At 43.9% G+C, this 24,166-nt stretch overlaps 1 protein-coding gene across 3 annotated transcripts in view; it reads left to right on the top strand.

Moving 5' to 3' along the window:
- Positions 1-24,166, top strand: part of LOC122553895 (BRD4-interacting chromatin-remodeling complex-associated protein-like) — a 95,768-nt gene that overhangs the window by 18,135 nt on the left and 53,467 nt on the right. For 2 of the 3 annotated variants that reach the window (XM_087990202.1, XM_043698384.2), the window contains 3 exons: positions 7,447-7,492; positions 9,268-9,310; positions 14,210-16,159. In XM_087990202.1, the coding sequence (XP_087846328.1) occupies positions 7,452-7,492; positions 9,268-9,310; positions 14,210-16,159 (2,034 nt within the window). In that variant the 5' untranslated portion in view covers positions 7,447-7,451. Of the gene's footprint in view, positions 1-5,275; positions 5,417-7,446; positions 7,493-9,267; positions 9,311-14,209; positions 16,160-24,166 lie in introns of all 3 variants that reach the window. The other variant, XM_043698385.2, reaches the window with a different exon arrangement.

Genomic DNA, 24,166 nt, shown 5'->3' with positions numbered 1-24,166 from the left:
GTGGGAAACCTTATCAAAAGCCTTACTGAAATCCTTATACACCACACCAACCGCTTTACCTTCATCCACTTTTTTTGTTACCTTCTCAAAGAACTCAATACGAACTCAATGTCCTTCACAAAACCTTGCTGACTATCTCTAATCAAATCATTCCTTTCAAGACGATTACAATCCTATCTCTTGTAACCTTTTCCAACAACATACTCACAATCAAAGTAAGGCTCACTGTCCTAGGGTTGTCTGGACTCCCTTCTTAAATAAGGGAACAACATTTGCTATTCTCCAGTCTTCTGGCACTACTTCTGTCGATAATGATGACATAAAGATCAAAGCCAAAGGCTCTGCAATCTCCTCCCTGGCTTCCCAGGGAATCCGAGGATAAATCCCATCTGGCCAAGGGTCTTATCTACTTTCAGATCTTCCAAAATTGCTAAAACCTCCTCATTGTCAACCGCACTCCCATCTAATCTAGTAGCCTATATCTCATGTTCTCACTAACATTTCCCTTTTCCAATGTGAATACTATCGAAAAGAATTCATTAAGTGCTTCCCCTATATCCTCAGATTCCACACACAAGTTTCCACTATTATCTTTGATTGGCCCTAATCTTACTCGAGTCATTCTTTTATTCCTGATATACCTATAGAACCTTAGGGTTTTCCTTGATCCTATCCGCCAACAACATCTCATGTCCCTTCCTGGCTCTTCTTAGATCTTTTCTGGCTACCTTATAATTTTCAAGCCCCCTAACTGAGCCCTGAGCATATAGGATAAATATTGGCCTGGTATTACTATTTTGTGCTTTGGTGATATGTAGAGATGACAGTCAATGAGTATGTGGTCCCAAGATCTACGACAATGCTATTAAAAATGTCATATCCTCATGGTTATAGGTTGGTTTCAGTTTCTGCGTGGCCTAACTGACTGCCAAGAATGCTAGAGAGAATCCTGGTCACCACTTACCACTTCAGCCCTTCCTGAAGAAGGGCTCATGCCCGAAATGTCGATTCTCCTGTTCCTTGGATGCTGCCTGACCTGCGCTTTTCCAGCAACATATTTTCAGCTCTGATCTCCAGCATCTGCAGTCCTCACTTTCTCCTTCACTTACCAATGTCAGGGATTTGTTTAAAATCCTGAAAGTGCAGAAGTGACCTCTGTGTAATGATGGCATCTCTGAAAAGATGGTTCCCCTCAGTAGTGCCCTTAACAGGAGTGTCAGAGATATCTTATGGCTTAAAAATTTTGAATTGAATATAAACCCATTGAACTTCCTGAATGTTATGATTGAGGTACTGGGAGGTAACTAGGTGAATTTTATTTCTGAAGTAAAGTGGTTCATGCAGGTACAATTAGAACATTTGAAAGACATTTGGACAGGTACATGAATAGGAAAGGTTTCAAAGGATATGGGCCAAGTTTAGTTTGGGAAGCCTGACCAGCATGGATAAGCTGGACTGAAAGATCTGTTTCCATGTTCTTTGATTGGTGTGTGTATCGAATGAGCTGCCAGAGGAAGTTGTGGAAGTTGATATAATTACAACATTTAAAACACATCTGGATGGGCACATGAATAGGAATGGTTTTGTGTTGGCAATTGGGACTAGATTAATTTAGGATATCTGGTCGGCATAGATGAGTTGGACTGAAGGGTCTGTTTCCGTGCTATAGTTCTATGACTCTCTGACTCAAATCCTACTTGGAGTTGTTTGTTAACTTTATTCCATGAATTATTTGTTCATTTTATTCCATTATTTATTATGTCAAATATTTGTGTTATTGACAGTACATTACAGGCTTGACCTGCAGTGGTTGTATCTAGCAGATACAATAATGTTTTTCAGACTGTAAATGTGAACTCCTTGACTGAACATTGATTTCTCAGCTTATAAATATATGGTGTGACAGAGATTTGGAAGTGCTTGAAAGACGATATGAAGAGTGACTCTGAAAAGTGACAGTAACTATAATCTGCCCAATCAAGGAGAAGATTTATAACAGTTGTATAACTTGAGCATGGGTTACTTTAATTCACTCCACTTCAGGAATGTAATGTCCTGAGGCTACTTTCCATTTGAGGAATGACGGGCCGTGTGCGAAGAGCAGAGGAAATTGCTTCCTGTTTACGTTTCAAAGTTTTCTGCAGCTTATTAACACATAACTTCTTTCTTTTTCATCCCTATATGCGTTAAATAGACTGGATCAGTCGTACAGCTGCCTACAACTTTTCTTCCCCTTTTTCTCTGTAACTAGGTTCTTACAGCAGGCATACAGGTTTAAAACTTTGGGCGGCACGGTGGCACAGTGGTTAGCACTGCTGCCTCGCAGCGCCAGAGACCCGGGTTCAATTCCCGACTCAGGCGACTGACTGTGTGGAGTTTGCACGTTCTCCCCGTGTCTGCGTGGGTTTCCTCCGGGGGCTCCGGTTTCCTCCCACAGTCCAAAGATGTGCAAGTCAGGTGAATTGGCCATGCTAAATTGCCCGTAGTGTTGGGTAAATGTAGGGGTATGGGTGGGTTACGCTTCGGCGGGTCGGTGTGGACTTGTTGGGCCGAAGGGCCTGTTTCCACACTGTAAGTAATCTAATCTAATCTAATCTGAAAATGTGTTGGGATTTGACACTTTAAGGTCAACCTCTTTACTATTCGTACAAGGACACGCTCTGTCTTTCATACATATGGTACAAATGAATTTGTTTATTCTAAATGTGTATGTCCAAATGTAAACCACAAACAGCTCAGAATAAGTTGTGCTAGCCACCTCTTCTCCACTGTAAGGTGAGCAACCCCAGTCTCTCCACATGCATGAGGTCACCGAACCCTGGTCAGTCTCCTTTGCACTCTCTCACGATATCTTCACATCCTTCCTGAAGTGCAGTCCCCAGAATTAGGTGCAATACTCCAAATGAAACTGAATATTACTATGGTAGTTTTGTTGTTGCAGTGGTTACATTACTGTGGTTGTTACATTGCTGAAGTGGTTATGTTGCAATCATTACATTGCTGCAGTGGTTTTGTTGCTTCGGTTGTTATGTTGCTGCAGTGATTATGTTGCTGCCATCGTTATGGTACTGCAGTGATTATGTTGCTGCCATCGTTACGGTGCTGCAGTGGTCGTTTTTGCAGTGGTTGTTTTGCTGCAATCCAACAATGTTGTACTTGTTATGTTACCTTAACATTCTTGCTTTTGGACTCTGTGCTCCTTTATAAAGTCAGAGAACCTGTATGTACAGTGTATATTTCTTTTCACGGCCTGTCTTGCCACCTTCAAATATCTCTTTTGAACTGTGTGTTTTTCTTTACCCAGAGAGTGGCTACAGTATAAACTTATTGAGAGTTTCCACCATCGTGGATGTCCTGTTTATAGGTAATACCTGTGTAGCCAATCGTTCACTATTACATTTGTACAGCCATCACTAATTTGATTCCCCCCTCTCCACATGGGTTGGCTAGTAGGAGATTCATGGTTTGAGGACTCCTCATAAGCTCATTCCAAATATAAACCATTCAGCCTGTGCCAGCTTCTTTGAAAAAGCAATGCGATTAATCCCACTCCATGCTTTTGCTCGACTACCCCACAGTTATTTATTTTTAACTATTTATTCAATTTCGTCTTGATAGTTGCGACTGAATCTCAGGAAGTGTATCACAGATCATCGAAAGTACTGGTTCAGAACCTCTGATCAGTATCAGAAAACGCAATGTCCAGTCCCAAATGGACAATGAAATGCACACTTATTCTTAGAGGAGTTCTCCACATGAGCGACCAACCCAGGAGCTAACTTGAAGCTGCCTGGTCCCAGTCAGGAGGCCCAGCAGTTGAGCAGTGAGGACAATCAGCTTTGAAACTACACCCTGTTACTCAGAGCAATCCCTGGCCTGATCCAGGATTAAAAAGTCCTGAACCTCTTTCTCAATATTTAAGGGCAGTGGAGGTGGGGTGTGGGGCAGGAAGGTGGGGGGGGGGGGGGGGGGGGGGGGGGGGGCAAAGTAGGGATGCAGGTGAGTAAGGGATAAAGAAACAGTTCAGTGGGGGGGGGGGGGTAGGGAGTCAGGTGGGTGAGGGGATAGTGATATAGATCCGCGAGGTGTAAGGAAGCAGGTCGGTAAAGGGGTAGGGAGGCAGGTGGGTGAGGAGGTAGGGAAGGAGGTAAGTGATAGGATAGATAAGCAAGTGGGTGAGTGGGTAGAGTGTCAGTCAGTATCCTTTTTCAACACCTGCCACAAGACTCTGTGAGGAAAACTGTTGATTCATTCATGAGGTTTAAACTGGACAATCTTCTAGCTTCATTCCCTCATGAAATCAAACTGAGACTAAGCATTGCCTATGATCCTCCTAGCAAATGGTGAAGATGGATTTTTCACTGTTTACAGTGCAGGCCTCTGACCATCCTCTCTTGGTGAGCCACAGACCACCCATTCGTTCCAAGCCACAATGAACTCTCAGAAAACACCAATATAAAAGCAATTGCAGCATTTAAAAGAAATCTGGATGGGTATATGAATAGGAAGGGTTTAGAGGGACAAGGGCCAAGTGCTGGCAAATGGGACTAGATTGTGTAAGGATATCTGTTCGGCATGGATGAGTTAGAACGAAGGGTCTGTTTCTGTGCTGTACATCTCTAGGACTCTATAATTGAAATAGCAGAACCTTCTTCCACTCATCTCCATGACAATGTGGATGTCCTTGAATAGACCTGCAGTTTAATTACCTCTATTTTTAGTTTCTTCAATCTGAAGAAATAAATGATTTGACAATCTTTCAGAAATTGCCAAAAGCTTTTCAACAAACTTAGGTCTAATTCACAAAACCAAAATATTTTAATAAACTTATTGAAATATTTCCAAACACCTTCATTACCATAGCCACTTTGTCTTTTGTAGCCTACTCCAGCTCAACAACTATCTGAGATCACTGCATTCCTCCAGCCTTAACCTCTAGGACACTTCCCATTCTCTTGATCTCACTATTTAATGACCTCCAGTAGCCAAGGCTACGTGATCTAACATTTTATTCCTAACTTATTCACATCTACCTCCCTTTCCTTTTTAAGAAGCTCCTTAAGAACGCAAGTCTTTAGTTTTCTGACTTATCTTTTCCTTTGGCTCAATGTTACATTTTGTTGGATAACATTCCTGAGAAGCTAAAGTTAAAGATGGCTTTTGTTGAAGCTTTTCATTTTACAAAGCTAAAGGTGCTATGTTAATGCAATTCTTTGAAGTGGCCTAACTTAAATCTGGTGAATGTCAACCTTAAACTTTCAATCTTTTTGTCTAGTTTTTGTCTGAAGAGAGAAGGGGCTAATCCAAAGACTGATAGACGTTGCAACGATGTATGTTAACAGTTGGACATTGTAATAGTGAGGATTCTAAGAGATGAAGTTTTACAAGGTCATGGGATAAAGAGAGAGGAGTGAAGGTAAGATCTCGATGTGGTAAGGACCCTGGACAGGTAGGCGGTGTAGCATTTGACACTTTAAGAGGAGCATACCTGTTCTGGTGTTTGTATTCACCATTGCAATGTCATGTTTTAGAAGAATACTTTTTATAATCAGGGACAGAATCAATATAAGAACAGAACCTATTTTGTTATTATTTACATAGAAGCAGAGTGTGAAATGTCTCAAATCCCCACTTGAAGATACTTTGTAGTCATTCAGTGAACTTTGTGAGCAGTGTGCAGACAGAATCCAGACAGAAGACATCTTGTTGAAGACCGTGCTGGCAAGACTGTGCTGTGGGGCTCAGGGCTGCTGTACACTGGATGGGCGGAAACTGAGTGATTTGAGTTCATTTTGTCTCATTGTTCAAATGGTACGAGGGTGTTCAGTGAAGATTGTTAGGTATTAATAGATGAAGTCGAGAGTGTGGTGCTGGAAAAGTACTGCAGGTCAGGCGGCATCCGAAGAGCAGGAGAATTGACATTTCAGGCAAAAGCCCTTCATCAGGAATGAAGGACAGATAGCCTTGAAAATGGGCCATCGCAATGTATTTGATGTATGAATCAGAACATGACTATATTGTAAAGAAGTCCAGCTAATTGGTTCATTTGTTCTTTCCCATGTTCCCTGATGAAAACAATTGATAATGAACTGAAGAATAATACAACACAGAAGGAGGCCTTTCAGCCAATAGTCATAGAGATGTACAGACCCTTCGATCCAACCCGTCCATGCCGACTGTGTTGGAATTGTCCAACTGGAATTATCCAATTTATCATGTTCCTTTGTCCCTTCCCTAGAATCCTACAAGTTTTCATTTTCAATTGCCTTTTACAGGTTATTATGGAATAAAACTCTGGCCCTTCTCAGGCTTTGAATTGTCAAATCCCCATTACATTAAAAGATCCAAATACAACAAAGATCTGCAAGTGCTAGAAATCAGAAACAAAAGCAGAAATTTCTGGGGAAACTCAGTAGGTCTGGCAGCATCTGTGAAGAGAGAAAGCAGTTAATGTTTCGAGTTTGGTGACTATTTGTCATGGACAGATTATCTTTTAAGATCAAAGAAAACAGAAAGGGGTATTTCACCATTATACCTAAGGTTGCAACCCGACAAATTCTTTTCTCTTCAACCTTCTTTAAAATTACGTTTTGAAAGTCCCATCACTTTATAATGCAATCCACTCCAGACAACAACAAGCCACTGCATGTTGTGTAGGTTCATGCTTTACATCAGGCTTACTGGAGATGCAAGTGGAATGGCTGAAATTGTATTCTTTCTTTGTGCAGGAAGACTGCTGAACCCCTTACTACAAGTAATATATCTGAGATTAGCTAAACCACCACAAGTTTGTGTCCTTCTGGGAATGTGTGGAACAGTGTGCAGTGCACTGGACTAATTTCAGTCAACCAAGTGATTGGACACAATTTGTCTGGAGGATTTGCCTGAGTTTTTGACTTTTTTTCTATTGCTTTCTCCAGGAATAACATGCTTGTTAAGAAGGATGATGAGGAAGTATTTATGATGTGGAGATGCTGTTATTAGACTGGGATGGGCAAAGTTAAAAATCACAAGACACCAGGTTATAGTCCAACAGGTTTATTTTGAAGTACAAGCTTTTGGAGCACTGCTGTTTTGTCAGGTAGCTTGTGGAGTAGTCCACTCCACCTGACGAAGGAACAGCACTCCGAAAGCTAGTACTTCTAAATAAACCTGTTGAACTATAACCTGGTGTTGTGTGATTTTTAAAGAAGTATTTACTTATATTGCTTTGGTCATCAGAAGTAGGGGAAAGGCTTGATGGAAGAGCTGTTTGTCTTCTTATGTGTTGAATCTGTCTCCTCCACTGCACACACACAACTTGATAACACATTCCATTCTGTCCTGAACAGGACATTGACATGGTTTTTTAAAAAAAATGCTTGTCTATTTATAATTTGCATGATTCAATATGGTGGAGGATATGAGCAGTTATTCTTTTCATGAACTAAATACCTTTCTCTGCAGCTATCATGGATGATGAAGAAGGAAGGTGTCTGCTGGATGTTATTTGGTGAGTTTGTTTTATTGTTAAACAGGTTTTATCAAAAAGGTAACTAGAGTATCTGTTATATCAATGTGTTTTAAGAGTCGTTTTTGTGAGGTGATGTACTTAAGAAGATAGAAGGACATTTTAAACTTAGAATCCCATTCTTGATCTCTAGTGCTTGTAAATGATTCAGAAACACATAACTTCCAACACAAATCCATTAGGTTGATTAAGTCAGCAGCTGGAATTGGGGAAAGAAACTCAATCCATACTCATAGCAAATTAATGGATGCAGTTACAGTGCATTATCAAATAGGAACAAAGGATATTGGAACAGGATGAGACCATTCAGCCCCTTTTAGCTGCTCATCCTTTCAGTCCCTCTGAACTGTTCATCCATTCAGTCCCTCAAGCCTGTTTAACCATTTAACCTCTCAAAGCTGTTGACCATACATTTTAGATCATAGTGCTGTGTACCCTAATCCCATCTGCCAATCCCAGAGCTGTACACAGTGTCTAGGGCTTTGTGAAGTCAGAATGGGACCACTGCCCCTTTGTATTCTAGTCCTCTAAATCTAAAATCTAAACTCACAGTTGGCTGAGTTGAAGTCCATCTGCTGTAGCTTTTCCCCATTCACTTTTTCTAGCAATCTCTCTTTGTAAATTTACACTTCTATCAACATGGGTGACAATGCTTCCTCTATCTGACTCACTGCCAAATTTGGATATGTGAGTTTTGAGCCTATCTTCTAAATCATTTATAAATACATTAAATAAAAGAGGCTCCAGCACACATCATTTTGCAACAGCCTGAAAGGTGTCTTGCCAAATAAGAGATGTGCTTTCCAACTTGTTCAAATAATTTGCCTTCATGCTTTCTAAAGCTAAGTCTTTTTTTTGTGGGACCTTTTCAGATTCTTATTTTGATGACCCTTTATAATGTTCATAAATTGATATAGGAGTGGCGATGGCCCTGTGGTATTATTGCTGCACTGTTAATCCAAAGGCCCCACATAATGTTCCAGGGACACAGGTTTGGATCCTGCCATGGCTGATGGTAGAGTTTGAATTGAATAAAAATCTGGAATGAAAAGTTTAATAATGACCGTGAAACTGCCATTGATTGTTGAAAAAACCCATCTGGTTCATTAAAAGTTCCCTTTAGGGGAGGAAACTGCTAACCTTACCTGGTATGGCTTCCATGTAGCTCCTGACCCAGAGTGCAGAAGCACTCACAACTGCCACTGGGCAGTTAGGAATGGAAAATAAATGCTGGCCCAGCCAGCATACACTGATCCCATGAATGAATATTAAAAAATGATCATCAGATACGGCCCTCCCTTTGCAAATCATAGCCCAGCTCAAATTTCTGAAGTCATGCTCCTCTCTCCGCACTCTCTCAGCAGAGAGTATGATTTATTAAAGTCTACCGAATCAGATTGTTTCTATCATTTAAATACAGCAATCAGGTGACTCCTTAACCTTCTAAACGAGAGGGAGTACAAGTTGAAGTCTGTAAGTATTGTAACCTTGCAGGTATCTGTATCATTCCGGATTGACAGTGCTGCACAGTGACAGGCTGATGACCAGGATATCAATCGCCAGCTGTGGAGCTGGGAACTGAGTGCATGTCCTTGACATTGAGCACATTGCTACTATGAGCAAACAATCCATCAGAGAACCTCACATCATTGATCACAATTCTTCTGCCATGTTTTCCTCCTCCCCTCCACACTTCATGATAGGCTTCCTCCACCAGGACCACAATATTTAAAATTATCTTCTGTTCTGTGCTCCAGTGACCCTCAAGCTCTGAATGACTTTCTCCATGGAAGTGACCAGGTTAGTAGACATCCATGCTACTACTTCTTTTGATGTATTCTTGATTAATAAAACCAAGAGATGACTAGCATAGTGCTGTACCCAGGACAAGGGACTTCCGTCAGGCAGGGAAACTGCAGAAGCATTCATGGGAGTTGGACATGGCTGGCTGGCCAGCATTTATTGTCCATTCCTGGTTGCCCTTAAGAAGGTGGTAGTGAGTTGCATTCTTAAACCACTGCAGTCTACATGGTGTAGACCCACAATGCCATTAAAGAGGGAGTTTCAGGATTTAACTCAGAGACATTAGAGGAACAGCAATATATTTCCAAGTCAGGATGGTGAATGGCTAGCAGGGAACTTGCAGTTCGTGGTGTATCCATGTATCTGCTGCGCTTGCCCTTCTAGATGGAAGTGATTGTGGGTTTGGAAGATGCTGTCTAAAGATTGTTATTGAATTTCTGCAGTCATTGGGTCATAGAGATGTACAGCACGGAAACAGACCCTTCCGTCCAACTTGTCCATGCCAACCAGATATCCCAACCCAATCTTGTCCCACCTGCCAGCACCGGTCTATATCCCTTCAAACCTTTCCTATTCATATACCTATACAAATGCCTTTTAAATGTTACAATTGTACTAGCCTCCACCACTTCTTCTGGCAGCTCATACCATACATGTACCACCCTCTGTGTGAAAAAGTTGCCCCTTAGGTCTCTTCTTTATCTTTCTCCTCTCACCCTAAACCTATGCCTTCTAGTTCTGGACTCCCCGACCCCAGGGAAAAGACTTTGTCTATTTATCTGCCCCTCATGATTTTATAATCCTCTATAAGGTCACCCCTCAGCCTCCGACATTCCAGGGAAAACAGCTGTAGTCTATTCAACCTCTCCCTATCGCTCAAATCCTCCAAGCCTGGCAACATCCTGGCAACAATGCCCTAATCAATGTCCTGTACAGCCGCAACATGACCTCCCAACTCCTGTACTCAATGCTCTGACCAATAAAGGAAAGCATACCAAACGCCTTCTTCACTATCCTATCTATCTGCGACTCCACTTTCAAGGAGTTATGAACCTCCACTCCAAGGTCTCTTTGTTCAGCAACACTCCCTAGGACCTTACCATTAAGTGTATAAGTCCTGCTAAGATTTGCTTTCCCAAAATGCAGCACCTCACATTTATCTGAATTAAACTCCATCTGCCACTTCTCAGCCCATTGGCCCATCTGGTCAAGATCCTGTTGTAATCTGAGGTAACCCTCTTCGCTGTCCAGTACACCTCCAATTTTGATGTCATCTGCAAACTTACTAACTGTACCTCTTATGCTCGCATCCAAATCATTTATGTAAATGCCAAAAAGTAGAGGGCCCAGCACCGATCCTTGTGGCACTCCACTGGTCACAGACCTCCAGTCTGAAAACCAACCCTCCACCACCACCCTCTATCTTCTACCTTTGAGCCAGTTCTGTATCCAAATGGCTAGATCTCCCTGTATTCCATGAGATCTAACTTTGCTAATCAGTCTCCCATGGGGAACCTTGTCAACGCCTGACTGAAGTCCATATAGGTCACATCTACTGCTCTGCCCTCATTAATCTTCTTTGTTACTTCATCAAAAAACTCAATCCAGTTTGTGAGACATGAGTTCCCATGCACAAAGCCATGTTGATTATCCCAAATCAGTCCTTGCCTTTCCAAATACATATACATCCTGACCCTCAGGATTCTGTCCAACAACTTGCCCACCACTGAGGTCAGGCTCACTGGTCTGTAGTTCCCTGGCTTGTCCTTACCGCCCTTCTTAAACAGTGGCACCACGTTTGCCAACCTCCTGTCTTCCGGCACCTCACCTGTGACTATCGATGATACAAATATCTCAGCAAGAGGCCCAGCAATCACTTCTCTAGCTTCCCACAGAGTTCTCGGGTACACCTGATCAGGTCCTGGGGATTTATCCACCTTTAACCGTTTCAAGACATCCAGCACTTCCTCCTCTGTAATCTGGACATTTTGCAAGATGTCACCATCTATTTCCCTACAGTCTATATCTTCCATATCCTTTTCCACAGTAAATACTGATGCAAAATATTCATTTAGTATCTCCCCCATTTTCTGTGGCTTCACACAAAGGCTGCCTTGCTGATCTTTGAGGGGTCCTATTCTCTCCCTAGTTACCCTTATGTCCTTAATATATTTGTAAAAACCCTTTGGATTCTCCTTAATTCTATTTTCCAAAACTATCTCATGTCCCCGTTTTGCCCTCCTGATTTCCCTCTTAAGTATACTCCTACTTTCTTTATAATCTTCGAAGGATTCACTCGATCTATCCTGTCTATACCTGACATATGCTTCCTTCTTTTTCTTAACCAAACCCTCAATTTCTTTAGTCATCCAGCATTCCCTATAGCTACCAGCCTTCCCTTTCACCCTGACAGGAATATACTTTCTCTGGATTCTTGTTAGCACATTTCTGAAGGCTTCCCATTTTCCAGCCGTCCCTTTACCTGCGAACATCTGCACCCAAGAACTTTTGGAAGTTCTTGCCTAATACCGTCAAAATTGGCCTTTCTCCAATTTAGAACTTCAACTTTTAGATCTGGTCTATCCTTTTCCATCGCTATTTTAAAACGAATAGAATTATGGTCGCTGGCCCCAAAGTGCTCCCACACCGACACCTCAGTCACCTGCCCTGCCTTATTTCCCAAGAGTAGGTCATGTTTTGCACCTTCTCTGGTAGGTACATCCACATACTGAATCAGAAAGTTGTCTTGTACACACTTAAGAAATTCCTCTCCACCTAAATCTTTAATACTATGGCAGTCCCAGTCAATGTTTTGAAAGTTAAAATCCCCTACCATAACCACCCTATTATTCTGACAGATAGCTGATATCTCCTTACAAGTTTGTTTCTCAACTTCCCTCTGACAACTGGGGGGTCTATGATACAATCCCAATAAGGTGATCATCCCTTTCTTATTTCTCAGTTCCATCCAAATAACTTCCCTGGATGTATTTCCAGGAATATCCTCCCTCAGCACAGCTGTAATGTTATCCCTTATCAAAAATGCCACTCCCCCTCCTCTTTTACATTCCTTTCTATCCTTCCTGTAGCATTTGTATCCTGGAACATTCAGCTGCCAGTCCTGCCCATCCCTGAGCCATGTTTCCATAATTGCTATGATATCCTAGTCCCATGTTCCTAACCATGTCCTGAGTTCATCTGCCTTCCCTGTTAGGCCCCTTGCATTGAAATAAATGCAGTTTAATTTATTAGTCCTGCCTGCCCTGACTGTTTGACTCACTTCTGTTCTCAGCTGTATCCATCTCAGATCAATCTCTTTCTTCACTATCTCCCTGGGTCCCACCCCCCAACCTTACTAGCTTAAGTCCTCCCAAACAGTTCTAGCAAATATCCCTGCCAGTATATTAGTCCCCTTCCAATTTAGGTGCAATCCGTCCTTCTTGTACAGGTCTCTTCTACCCCAAAAGAGATTCCAATGATCCAAAAATGTGAATCCTTCTCCCATACACCAGCTCCTCAGCTATGCATTCATCTGCTCTATCCTCCTATTCCTGCCCTCACTAGCTCGTAGCACTGGGAATAATCCAGATATTACTACCCTTGAGGACCTCCTTTTTAAATTTCTACCGAACTCTCTGTAATCTCCCTTCAGAGTCTCAACCTTTTCCCTTCCAATCTTGTTGCATTTGAACATGAACTGCTTCAGGACCTGAGAAGTAGAGTTAAGAGTCTAATAATGACCATGAATTAATTGTCAATTGTTGGAAAACTCCATCTGGTTCACTAATGTCCTGTAGGAAACGAAACTGCCACCCTTACCTGGTCTGGCCTACACGTGACTCCAAACCCACAGTAGTGTGGTTGACCCCGAATTGCCCTTTGGGCAAACAGAGTTGGCCAATAAATGCTAGCCTAGCCAATGACCCCCCCCCCTCATCCCACGAATGAATAAGAAAAATATAGGGCTGGAGAATGGGGCTAATTTGGTAGTTCTTTTGGGAGCAGGTCCAGTTCTGATGGGGCGAATGGTCTCCTTCCATGTTGTAAAATTCTATGATTCTGTGTCCAAATGCAGCAGGATGTAGGCAACATTCAGGTTTAGGCTGAGGAATACTGTAACATATAACATTCATACCTCACAAGTGCTAGACAATGATCATCTTCAACCATCACCTGTTGACATTCAATGCTGTTGCCATCATTGATTCTCCCAATGTCACCATTGACTAGAAACTGAACTGGGCTAGTTATATAAATATAGAGCAGGTCAGAAACTAGGAATACTGTGGTGAGTACTCACCTCCTGACTCCCCAAAGCCTGACCACCATCTACAAGTCACAAGTCAGGAGTGTGAGGGAATACTCCCTATTTGCCTGGATGGGTGCAGCTCTAACAACACTCAAGGACACCATCCAAGACAAAGCAGCCCAATTGATTGGCACCACATCCCCAAGCATCCGCTCCCTCCACCACCAACACCCAGTAGCAGCAGTATGTATAATCAACAAGATGCACTGCAGAAATTCACCAAGGCTCTTTAGACAACAATTCTGGAAGCTAGAGTTGCTAAACTGCTGGTGTTCTAAAAGATGCTAGTGTTAGGTGACCTGGTGCCACAGAGGTTGATGAATTCAGAGCTCTCTGTGGCATGTGAGGAGTGAAGGGGAGTGGGAGGGTGTAGGGAATCAGTAAATAGGAAGCATCTTGGTCACTGAGTTCATAACAAGAAGCAGGCAGCTTCAGTTAAAAATTCATTGTGCAACAAACTGGAGTGAGTGACATTTTGATTTGCTTTAAGTTTGGGGTGCCCTATTCCTGTGCCTTGCTTTTCTAATGCTTCTTATTAATGTTGCCTGCAGTGACACAAGATGTGACCTTGTCTTTACTGGTTTCAGTTGGCACCAGCTGGAGAAGGAATCAGCCACGGGGTGCCCTCATCTGCCAGCAGTGTTGACATCTCCTTCTTGGGCGAAGACCTGCTGGGATCCCCAGCCAGCTACGGTACTGAGCAGCCCTGTGATATCCTGCAGCAGAGCTTGCAAGAGGCTAATATCACTCCGCAGACTCTGCAAGGAGGAGACGACTTGGCAGCCGGGGGGGTCCATGTACAGGCCAGCCCCAAGCCACAACCTGCCAGCCTACCCACCCAGGACAGCCCCCAGGCGCTAGACACTGATCTCAGCAGCTTAGCCCCTGCCGTGATTGCCCAGCAGTCTCTGCTTCAACATCCAGTGACTGCTCAGTTTGTCAATAAAACCGTCAACGTGCAACACTTGGTCCATCAAGTCAGACTGAGCAGTGTCGCCGTGCAGCCGATAGCAGGCATTCAGACCATGTCCAATGGCACCACCAAAGTTGGACGCACACAGACGGTCGACTGGCAATGTGGTCAGACTACCATGCTGCCCGACGATCAGCCGTCTCGGACAGGGCTGTTGGCAAAGCCTGGCCTCACATCCCCGATGGCTGCTCCTCTCTCCGAACATCCAGTCACCACGACTTTGGGCATCTCTGCCCCATTTCAAAAGAATATCACCAGCAATTGTCTGAATGGAGAATCCCTTTTTGCCCACATGGGTTCTGCCCAGGCTGCTGTTGGGCACACCACAGGGAACCAGCTGGTGCAGGTACCAGTGCTGACGCGCGTCATTCAGAGGAGCTCAACGCCAATCCAGCCAAAGCACCTCGTGAATATACAACCTAAACTGGTCCAGTTAAGCCCAAAGTCTTCATTTCCTCCAACCTCTCCACATGTCCAGACTGCCTCAAAGACTTCAATAGAAGCTGCACAGCAGCAGCAGAAAGCTTGGCAGAACTTGGCAGTGACTGCCCGAACCTCAGGCCCTGGTGTCCTACTCTCCACTCAGGCCCCTGCAGTCTCCCAGACAATAGCCACCAATCGGGTAAAGCAACCATCCCAGCAAGGTCAACCCAAGTCAAGCAAGCCAGTCAGTGTTCGGGTTCTCCAGCAGGGCACTGGTGTGGTACTGCAGTCCCAGTCATTACCTCGGGCACTGCTGACTGGTCAAGGCCAGTCCACCTTGCCTGGGCACTTGGCCACCAGAGTCTCAGCAAGCACTGGTCCCCAGCGGCTTTCAGCAATTCAACCTGGACCTGTTTTGACCACCCAGAGTGGGTCTGTGCTAGCCATCCACAGACAGCCAGCTACGGGTCGCATTGTGGGACGTGTGCAGGCATCTCCGGGACAAATAGTTTGCAGCCAGTCAATGCCTGCTCACGTCTTGATGACCCAGAATGTGGTGGGACAGTCGATTACCAGCCACTGTGACATTGGCCAGGTGTACACAGCATCAAACTCACAGTTGACGGTCAATGAAGGAGCAGCACAGAGACTATCTATATCCGTGCAACCACAGCCCAGTCAACCAACTCTGTCTACAAGCTTCCTGGTGCCGAGTCAGCTGGAAGCTAGCTTTGGTTCGCAATTAGATTTGTCTGGTCAAACACCAGAAGGGCAGCTGGATCCAACTGTGCCTCTGCCAAATCAGCTACCAGTGCTCAGTGAGACTGAACTTCTTGGACCAGCCTTGAGTATTCAGCAGTCAAGCACCAGTGACCCTGATAGCAACATTGTGAAGGTTCCATTTGCCCCTCAGTCTCCGTTCACATCAGCTGTTGAGCTTCAGCAGATTCCTGCTCTGGCCCAGTGTCGCCAACAAACGCACCAGTCTCAGTCCCAACCAGCAGAGCATCATCACTCTGGACTGCTGTCAGCTCTAGCATCAAAACCCAACAGCATCTCAGCCAAAACTACCGACAAACCTAATAACGAGGGAGCCACAGGAGCAGCACTCAACGCTGACCAGCTTTTGCTTTTCCAACAGGTCAGTCTTTGATGTTGTAGCAGATACTGGTTATGCTTTATACTTCTGCAGGTAAGGTGTTTCAAGAAAATCAATAAAACAACAAAGATGTAGGAGCAGAAATAGGCCATTCGGCCTATGCTGTACTCTGCATTTCAATGAGATCATGTCTGATCTGATAATCTTTTACTTCACTTTCCTGCCTTTTCCCCATAACCCTTGATTGCTGCCTTGATTAAAAATCTCTCTATCTCAGTCTTGAATATACTTAATGACCCACCATCTACAGACCTCTGTGGTGAAGAATTCCACAGATTCACTACTCTCAGAGAAAAAGATTCTTAGAGGACTTGGCAGGGTAGATGTGGAAAAGTTGTTTCCCCCGTGGAATTTCTATATTAAGTAAGTGACTCCTTACTCTGAGAAACAACATTTCCACATCTACCCTGTCGAGTCGTCCAAGAATCTTGTATGATTCATATATTTTATCACTTTTGGCTCGTGGGAATCCAGATAAGGTAAATTGCTTTTCAGATTAAGAAGAAACCTCATCCTGGATTGACGGTCTTGTCACATGAGGACAGGTTGAGTAGCTTTCGCCTGTATCTATTCTTGTTTAGAATGATGACAAGTTTTAAAACATGTCAGATGTTTTGACATAACATAAGCATCGATGTTTAATATACCAGGGACTCAAGGATTATGGGGGACATACAGGAAAGTGGGTTTGAGACCACAACCAGATCAGACATAATCTTATTGATTGGTATAGCAGGCTCAAATGGCTGCTAGTTCTATGCTTCTAGGATAAGGCACTCAAAATGCTGAGGAGGTCAGTTCAAGTTTGAAGATGTATGTTCGGTATCAGGACCAAAGGCAGGCAGTGGAGTCAAGGTAAGCCTTAACTGAATGAGGTGGTATCCCAGGTTGGAGAGGTTCTCCTAGTTAGAGTCATAAACTCATGGAAACAGACTCTTCGGTCTAACCAGTCCATGCCAACGATACACCCAAACTAAACTAGTCCCACTTGCCTGTGTTTGGCCCATATCCCTCCAAACCTTTCCTATGTACCTGTCCTAACGTCTTTTAAATGTTATAATTGTACCTGGATCTACCACTTCCTCTGGCAATTTATTCCACATACGGACCACCCTCTGTGTAAAAACATTGCCCCTCATATTTTTTATAAATCTTTCTCCACTCACGTTAAAAATATGCCTCCTGGTTTTGCACTCCCCTACTCTAGGGAAAATACCCTTGTTATTCACCTTATCTATGCCCTTCATGATTTTGTAAACCTCAATAAGGCCATCCCTCAATCTCCTATGCTCCAGTGAAAAAGGTCCCAGTCTTTCCAGTCTATTTTTATATCTCGAACCCTCCAGTTCCGGAAACATCCTGTGGATGTTAACCCTGCTTGCAAGATATATCAGAATTGGGAATCAAACACAGAAGACTGGTTCTTTTGTCTTGAAAAAATAGATGACCCATAGATAATCCAGTCATCATTTTAAATGAGAAAGGGATTTGATAGGGCAGGAGATATCTCCACAAGTGGGCAACACCAGAGCTGCAAAATGTAAAATTAAGGTGTCTGTTAGTAAATCCAACAGGGAATTTTGGAGATGCCCATTTTTCCCAAAGGTGTGGGAATGTGGAGCTCAGTACCACATGAGGCTGGATTTTACAGAATGTGTGGTTTCCCCCTGCCCCAGCTTTGATTCACACTAAGCAGGAAGGACTGTTCCCCTGCTGTCACCCAATGGACAATTGCCCGTTAATAGTGTGGAGCTTTCACCCTGTCGGAGATAGGATATTCTCTGTGTATCTCAGTGGTCCCAGCAGTAGGAGGAATCACTGCCACCCCCAGTGGGGTGTGTGTGTCTATACACACATATACAGTATATAGTTTCCCGACTTTCATGTGATAGGTCCTTAATTGACTGTTTAAAGGCTTAATTGACTGTTTAAAGTTAGCCTAAGGGCGACAGTCCAATTAAACTCCCTTGAATTTCATACAAATTGGGGGTGGAGGGGTAAATAATCGAAAGATTACTTTTACGAGCCCTCTCCCCTTGGTGACACGGGGAGAGTGAAATGCAGGGCTGTGGTGTGGGGAGATGGGTTGAGGTATACTGCTTTGATGGATTGAAGGAAAGTTAGGTGACTAAATGAGGGAGAAGCGACTAGTAGGTTTTCAAGATCAAAATGGTCCAAGCTACCTTGAGGGAAAGGGAATAGGCAGACAGTGCAGGGAGCTCCTGTGGCCGTTCCCTCAATAATAAGAATACCATTTGGATACTGTTTTAGGGGACAACGTACCAGGGGAAAACCACAGCGGCCAGGTTTCGGGCACTGTGGCTCACAAGGGAAGGGCGGAGAATAGGAGAACAATAATGATATGAGAGTCAGTTGTTAGAGGTACAGACGGGACATTCTGTGGTTGCGAGCAAGACTCCTGGATGGTGTGTTGCCACCAGGCTTCAGGATTCTTAAGGGGAGGGAGAGCAGCCAGAAGTCATGGTACACATTGGTACCAATGACATAGGTAGGGAAAGGGAGGAGGACCTGAAAAGAGAATATAGGAAGTTATATTGGAAGCTAGAAGGCCGGATGAACAGAGGAGTAATCTCAGGATTTCTACAGGTGCCACATGCTAGTGAGGCTAGGATTAAAGAGCAAGTGAAGCTGAACGCAGGGCTGATGCAGGTGGGAAGGCTTCAGATATGTGATCTTGGGATACTTCTGGGGAAGGTGGGACCTGTCAAGAAGGGCAGGTTACACCTGAACTGGAGGGGCACCAAGATCCTGGACAGGAGGTTTACTGGCACTTTTGGGAGGGGTTAAACTCGATTGGCAGCGGGGTGGGAACCTGAGCTATACGGATCAGATGATGGAGTAGGTAGTGAACAGTCAGATACAGCATGCAGAGAGACTGTGAGGAGGGATATGCACTTGATAGGGCAAAAGTACAGTCAGTATGATAAGTTGTCTATTTTAATGCAAAAAATGTCAGGAATAAGGGTGATGAACTCAGAGCATGGATCAGTACTTGGAACTCTGATGTTGTGGCCATTACGGAGACTTGGATATTACAGGGGCAGGAATGGTAGTGAATGTTCCAGGATTTAGATGTTTCAGAAGGAATGGGGGGGGTAGATAAAAGAGGTGGAGGAGTGGCATTGCTAATCAGAGATAGTATCATGGTTGCAGAAAGGGAGGTCGTTGAAGAGGGTTTGCCTACTGAGTCAATACGGGTGGAAGTCAGAAACAGGAGAGGAGCAGTCACTCTACTGGAAGTTTTCAACAGGCCCCCCAGTAGCAACAGAGACACAGAGGAACAGATTGGGAAGCAGATATTGGAAATGTGTAGAAGTAACAGAGTTGTTGTCATGGGTGTCTTTAACTTAATATTGATTGGAACCCACTTAGTTCAAATATTGGAGCAGTTTTTGTCAGGTGTGTCTCAGAAGGGTTCTTGATGCAATATGTAGATAGGCTGACCAGAAGGGAGGCCATATTGGATTTGGTGCTTGGCAACGAGCCATGTCAGGTATCAGATCTCTCGGTGGGACAGCATTTTGGTGATAGTAATCGCAACTCCATGAATGTTATGAAAGTCATGGAAAGGGATAGGAGCAGACAATATGGGAAAGTATTTAATTGAGGGAGGGGGAATTACAATGCTTTTAGGCAGAAAATGGGGCACCAAATTGGCACTGAAGTTCCCAGGGAAATGCACAACAGAAATGTGGAGGTTGTTTAAGAAGCACCTGCTGATCATATAGGAAAGTTTGTCCCACTGAGGTTGAAAGAACCTTGGGTGACAAGGGATGTGGAACATCTAGTCAAGAGGAAGAAGGAAGCTTACGTAAGGTTGAGGAGGTAAGGATCGGACAGGGCTCTAGAGAGTTACAAAGTAGCCAGGAAGGAACTGAAGAATGGACTTAGGAGAGCTAGAGGGGGTATGACAAAGCTTTAGTGGGTAGGATTAAGGAAAACCCTAAGGCGTTCTATGCTTATGTGAGGAACAGGAGAATGGCGAGAGTGAGGGTAGGACCAAATAGGGAGAGTGCAAGGAACTGGAATTGGAGGAAGTAGGGGAGGTCCTAAATAAATACCTTGCTTCAGTATTAACTACTGAGAGGGACCTTGATGTTTCTGAGGACAGCGTGTAACAGACTGATATGCTCGACCAAGTTGATGTTAGAAAGGATGATATGCTGAACATTTTGAAAAACATAAGGGTACATTAATTACCTGGGCCAGATGGGATATACTCTAGGTAAGTGAGGGAAGAGATTGCTGTGCCTCTGGTGATAATCTTTGCATCCTCACTGTCCACTGGAGTAGTGCCAGATGATTGGAGGATCATAAATATTATTCCCTTGTTCATGAAAGGGAATAATCCTGGGAATTACAAACCAGTCAGTCTTACATCTGTGGCAGGCAAATTATTGGACAGGATTCTGAGGGTCAGGATTTATAATTACTTGGAAAACCATAGTTTGATTAGAGATAGTCAGCATGGCTTTGTTAGGGACAGGTCATGCCTCACAAACCTTATTGAATTCTTTGAGGATGTTACAAAAAACATTGTTGAAGGTAGAGCAGTGGATATGGTGTAAATGGATTTTAGCAAGGCGTTTGATAAGACTCCCATGGAGGCTCATTCAGAATGTAAGGAGGCCTGGGATACAAGGAACACTGTCCGTCTGAATACAGAATTGGCTGGCCCAAAGAAAACAGTGGGTGGTGGTAGATGGAAAATATCCAGCCTGAGTTCGGTAACCAGTAGTGTTCCACTGGGATCCGTTCTGGGATGTCTGCTGTTTGTGATTTTTATAAGTGACTTGGATGAGGAAGTAGAAGGGGGGTAGTAAGTTTGCCAATGACACGAGGGTTGATGAAGTTCTGGATAGTGTGGAGGGTTGTTGTAGATTGCAACAAGACATTGACAGGGTGCAGATCTGAGCTGTTAAGTGGCAGATGGAGTTTAATCTGGAAAAGTGTCAGGCCATTCACTTTGGAAGATAAAATTTGAATACAGAATACAGGATTAAAGGCAGGATTCCTGGCAGTGTGGAGGAACAGAGAGATCTTGGGGTCTATGTCCATCAATCCTTCAAAGTCACCACCCACGTTGATAGGGTTGTTCAGAAGATGTATGGTGTGTTGGCTTTCATTAACAGGGGAATTGGGTTTAAGAGCCGTGAGGTTATGCTGCAGCTCTATAGAGCCCTGGTTAGGCCACACTTGGAATATTGTGTTCAGTTCTAGTTGCCTCTTTATAGTAAAGGTGTGGAAGCTTTAGAGAGGGTGTGGAGGAGATTAACCAGGAAGCTGTCTGGACTGGAGGACATGTTTTATAAAGAAAGGTTGAGGGAGCTAAGGCATTTCTCATAGGAGCGAAGAAGGATTAGAGGTGACTTGATAGAGGTGTACGGGATTTTGAGAGACATAGATAGATTGGATAGCCAGAGACTTTTTCCCAGGGCGGAAATGTCTGTCACAAGGGGGCATCATTTTAAGATAATTAGAGGAAGGTTAGGGGAGATGTCAGAGGTAGGTTCTTTACTCAGAGAGTGGTAGGTGCGTGGATTGCACTGCCAGCAGTGGCGGTCAAGTCAGATACATTAGGGATATTTAAGTGATTCTTGGATATAGAACGTAGAACAATACAGCACAGAACAGGTCCTTCGGCCCACGATGTTGTGCCGAACTTCTAACCTAGATTAAGTACCCATCCATGTACCTATCCAAATGCCGCTTAAAGGTCGCCAATGATTCCGACTCTACCACTCCCACGGGCAGCGCATTCCATGCCCCCACCACTCTCTGGGTAAAGAACCCACCCCTGACATCTCCCCTATACCTTCCACCCTTCACCTTAAATTTATGTCCCCTTGTAACACTCTGTTGTACCCGGGGAAAAAGTTTCTGACTGTCTACTCTATCTATCCCTCTGATCATCTTATAAACCTTTATCAAGTCACCCCTCATCCTTCGCCGTTCCAACGAGAAAAGGCCGAGAACTCTCAACCTATCCTCGTACGACTTCCTCTCCATTCCAGGCAACATCCTGGTAAATCTTCTCTGCACCCTCTCCAAAGCTTCCACATCTTTCCTAAAGTGAGGCGACCAGAACTGCACACAGTACTCCAACTGTGGCCTAACCAAAGTCCTGTACAGCTGCAACATCACTTCACGACTCTTGAATTCAATCCCTCTGCTAATGAACGATAATACTCCATAGGCCTTCTTACAAACTCTATCCACCTGAGTGGCAACCTTCAAAGATCTATGTACATAGACCCCAAGATCCCTCTGTTCCTCCACCTGACTAAGAACCCTACCATTAACCCTGTATTCCGCATTCTTATTTGTTCTTCCAAAATGGACAACCTCACACTTGGCAGGGTTGAACTCCATCTGCCACTCCTCAGCCCAGCTCTGCATCATATCTAAGTCCCTCTGTAGCCGACAACAGCCCTCCTCACTGTCCACAACTCCACCTATCTTCGTATCATCTGCAAATTTACTGACCCATCCTTCGACTCCCTCATCTAAGTCATTAATAAGTCATTAATAAAAAGGCACATGAAAGTTATTACAATGTAATATATAGATCAATCTGATCTTAGAGTAGGATAGAAGGCTGCACAACACCAAGGATGGAAGGGCCTGTACTGTTCTATGTTCTACATTCTCCTGACTTGCCACAACCCAACTTCCTTTTGCCCCAACCTAACCCTAAGCTTAGCTGTTATCGTTCCTCAAGCTTCTTTCAAGCTCATTGTGTCCACAAGACCCCTTCCTATGCCCTCAACCTTAAAGTGCTAACTACACAATAGTCCTTCTGGATTCCACATTAGGTGATCTTATTGCAATTCTCTCATCTTATGTTGTATTTCCCTCCCTCCCTCCCCTCCTCCTTCAAATCACCCCATCCTCAATAACAAAAGTACTGACTGTCCTTGCAACTCACCAGCTTCCCTCTCCACCTCCCTTTCCAAAGTCCTTGATGATGTTGTGACCTGCCAAATCTGTCCCGAAACTCCATGTTTGAATCTCTCCTCTCAGCTTTCTGTCTTGTATAACTCTTATTAAAGTCATTGGCTTCCTATGTGACATTGACAAAGGCACACTTTGCCTCCTCACCTGCATATCATCATCTTTCAGCATTCTGTCCAGACTTTCCAGCTTCGCTCACCTGGTTCCATTCTTATCCCTGTCATTATATTCAGAGTATCACATGCAATGGCTCCTCTTCCCATCCCTACACTATTATCTCTATTACCAAGGATCTATCTTTGACCACCTCCAGTTTCTTATCTACATGTTATCCTTCGGTGACATTACCTGAAAGCACAATGTTAGTTTTCACATGTATGCTGGCAATATCCAGCTCTACCTTACCAGCGCCTATTTGCATTCCTCCACTGTCACTAAATTCAATGTGACCAACATTCAGTTCTTGATGAGTACAGATAACCTCCAACAAAACATTCGGAAGACCGAAGCTGTGTTTCCATCACCATCCTGCTGCAAACTCCATTTTGCAGCTATAGACTCCATCCTTCTCTCTCCCTGTCACAACAGTCTGAGCTGGAACCAGACTGCTCCGATCCTACTGTTGGATTTGACCTGGAGATGAGCATCTGACCGCATTCTGAAAAAAAATCACAGAATTCTTGTTGTGACACAGAAGGAAAACATTCAGGCCATTGCCTCCACACCAGCTGTTCGAATGAGTGTCATTCATGCTGATTTCCTGCTTTGTCCCCTAGACTCTTGCACATAATTTCTAACCAAGTTTCCAATATTGTCTTGAAAGACTCATTCATGCCTTTTTCCACCCTTGCCTGATTTCATCTGCTGCTGAAGCCATCACTAATTTCTTCATTATTTATTGATTTGATTGTTGCAGTCTGTTTCTTTGCACCGTCCATAGTTCGATCGCCCACAAACTTGAGGTCTTTGAAAGCCTCAGCTGCTGGTGAATCAGCTCATTCCAGCCATTCACGC

This window comes from Chiloscyllium plagiosum, unplaced genomic scaffold (assembly GCF_037043375.1).
Source record: "Chiloscyllium plagiosum isolate Xiang-an unplaced genomic scaffold, Cpla_swu_hap1 HiC_scaffold_8, whole genome shotgun sequence".
Lineage (NCBI taxonomy): Eukaryota > Metazoa > Chordata > Chondrichthyes > Orectolobiformes > Hemiscylliidae > Chiloscyllium > Chiloscyllium plagiosum.
The sequence above is the reverse complement of the archived record's forward strand: the minus strand, read 5'-3'. Positions and strand labels throughout refer to the sequence as shown.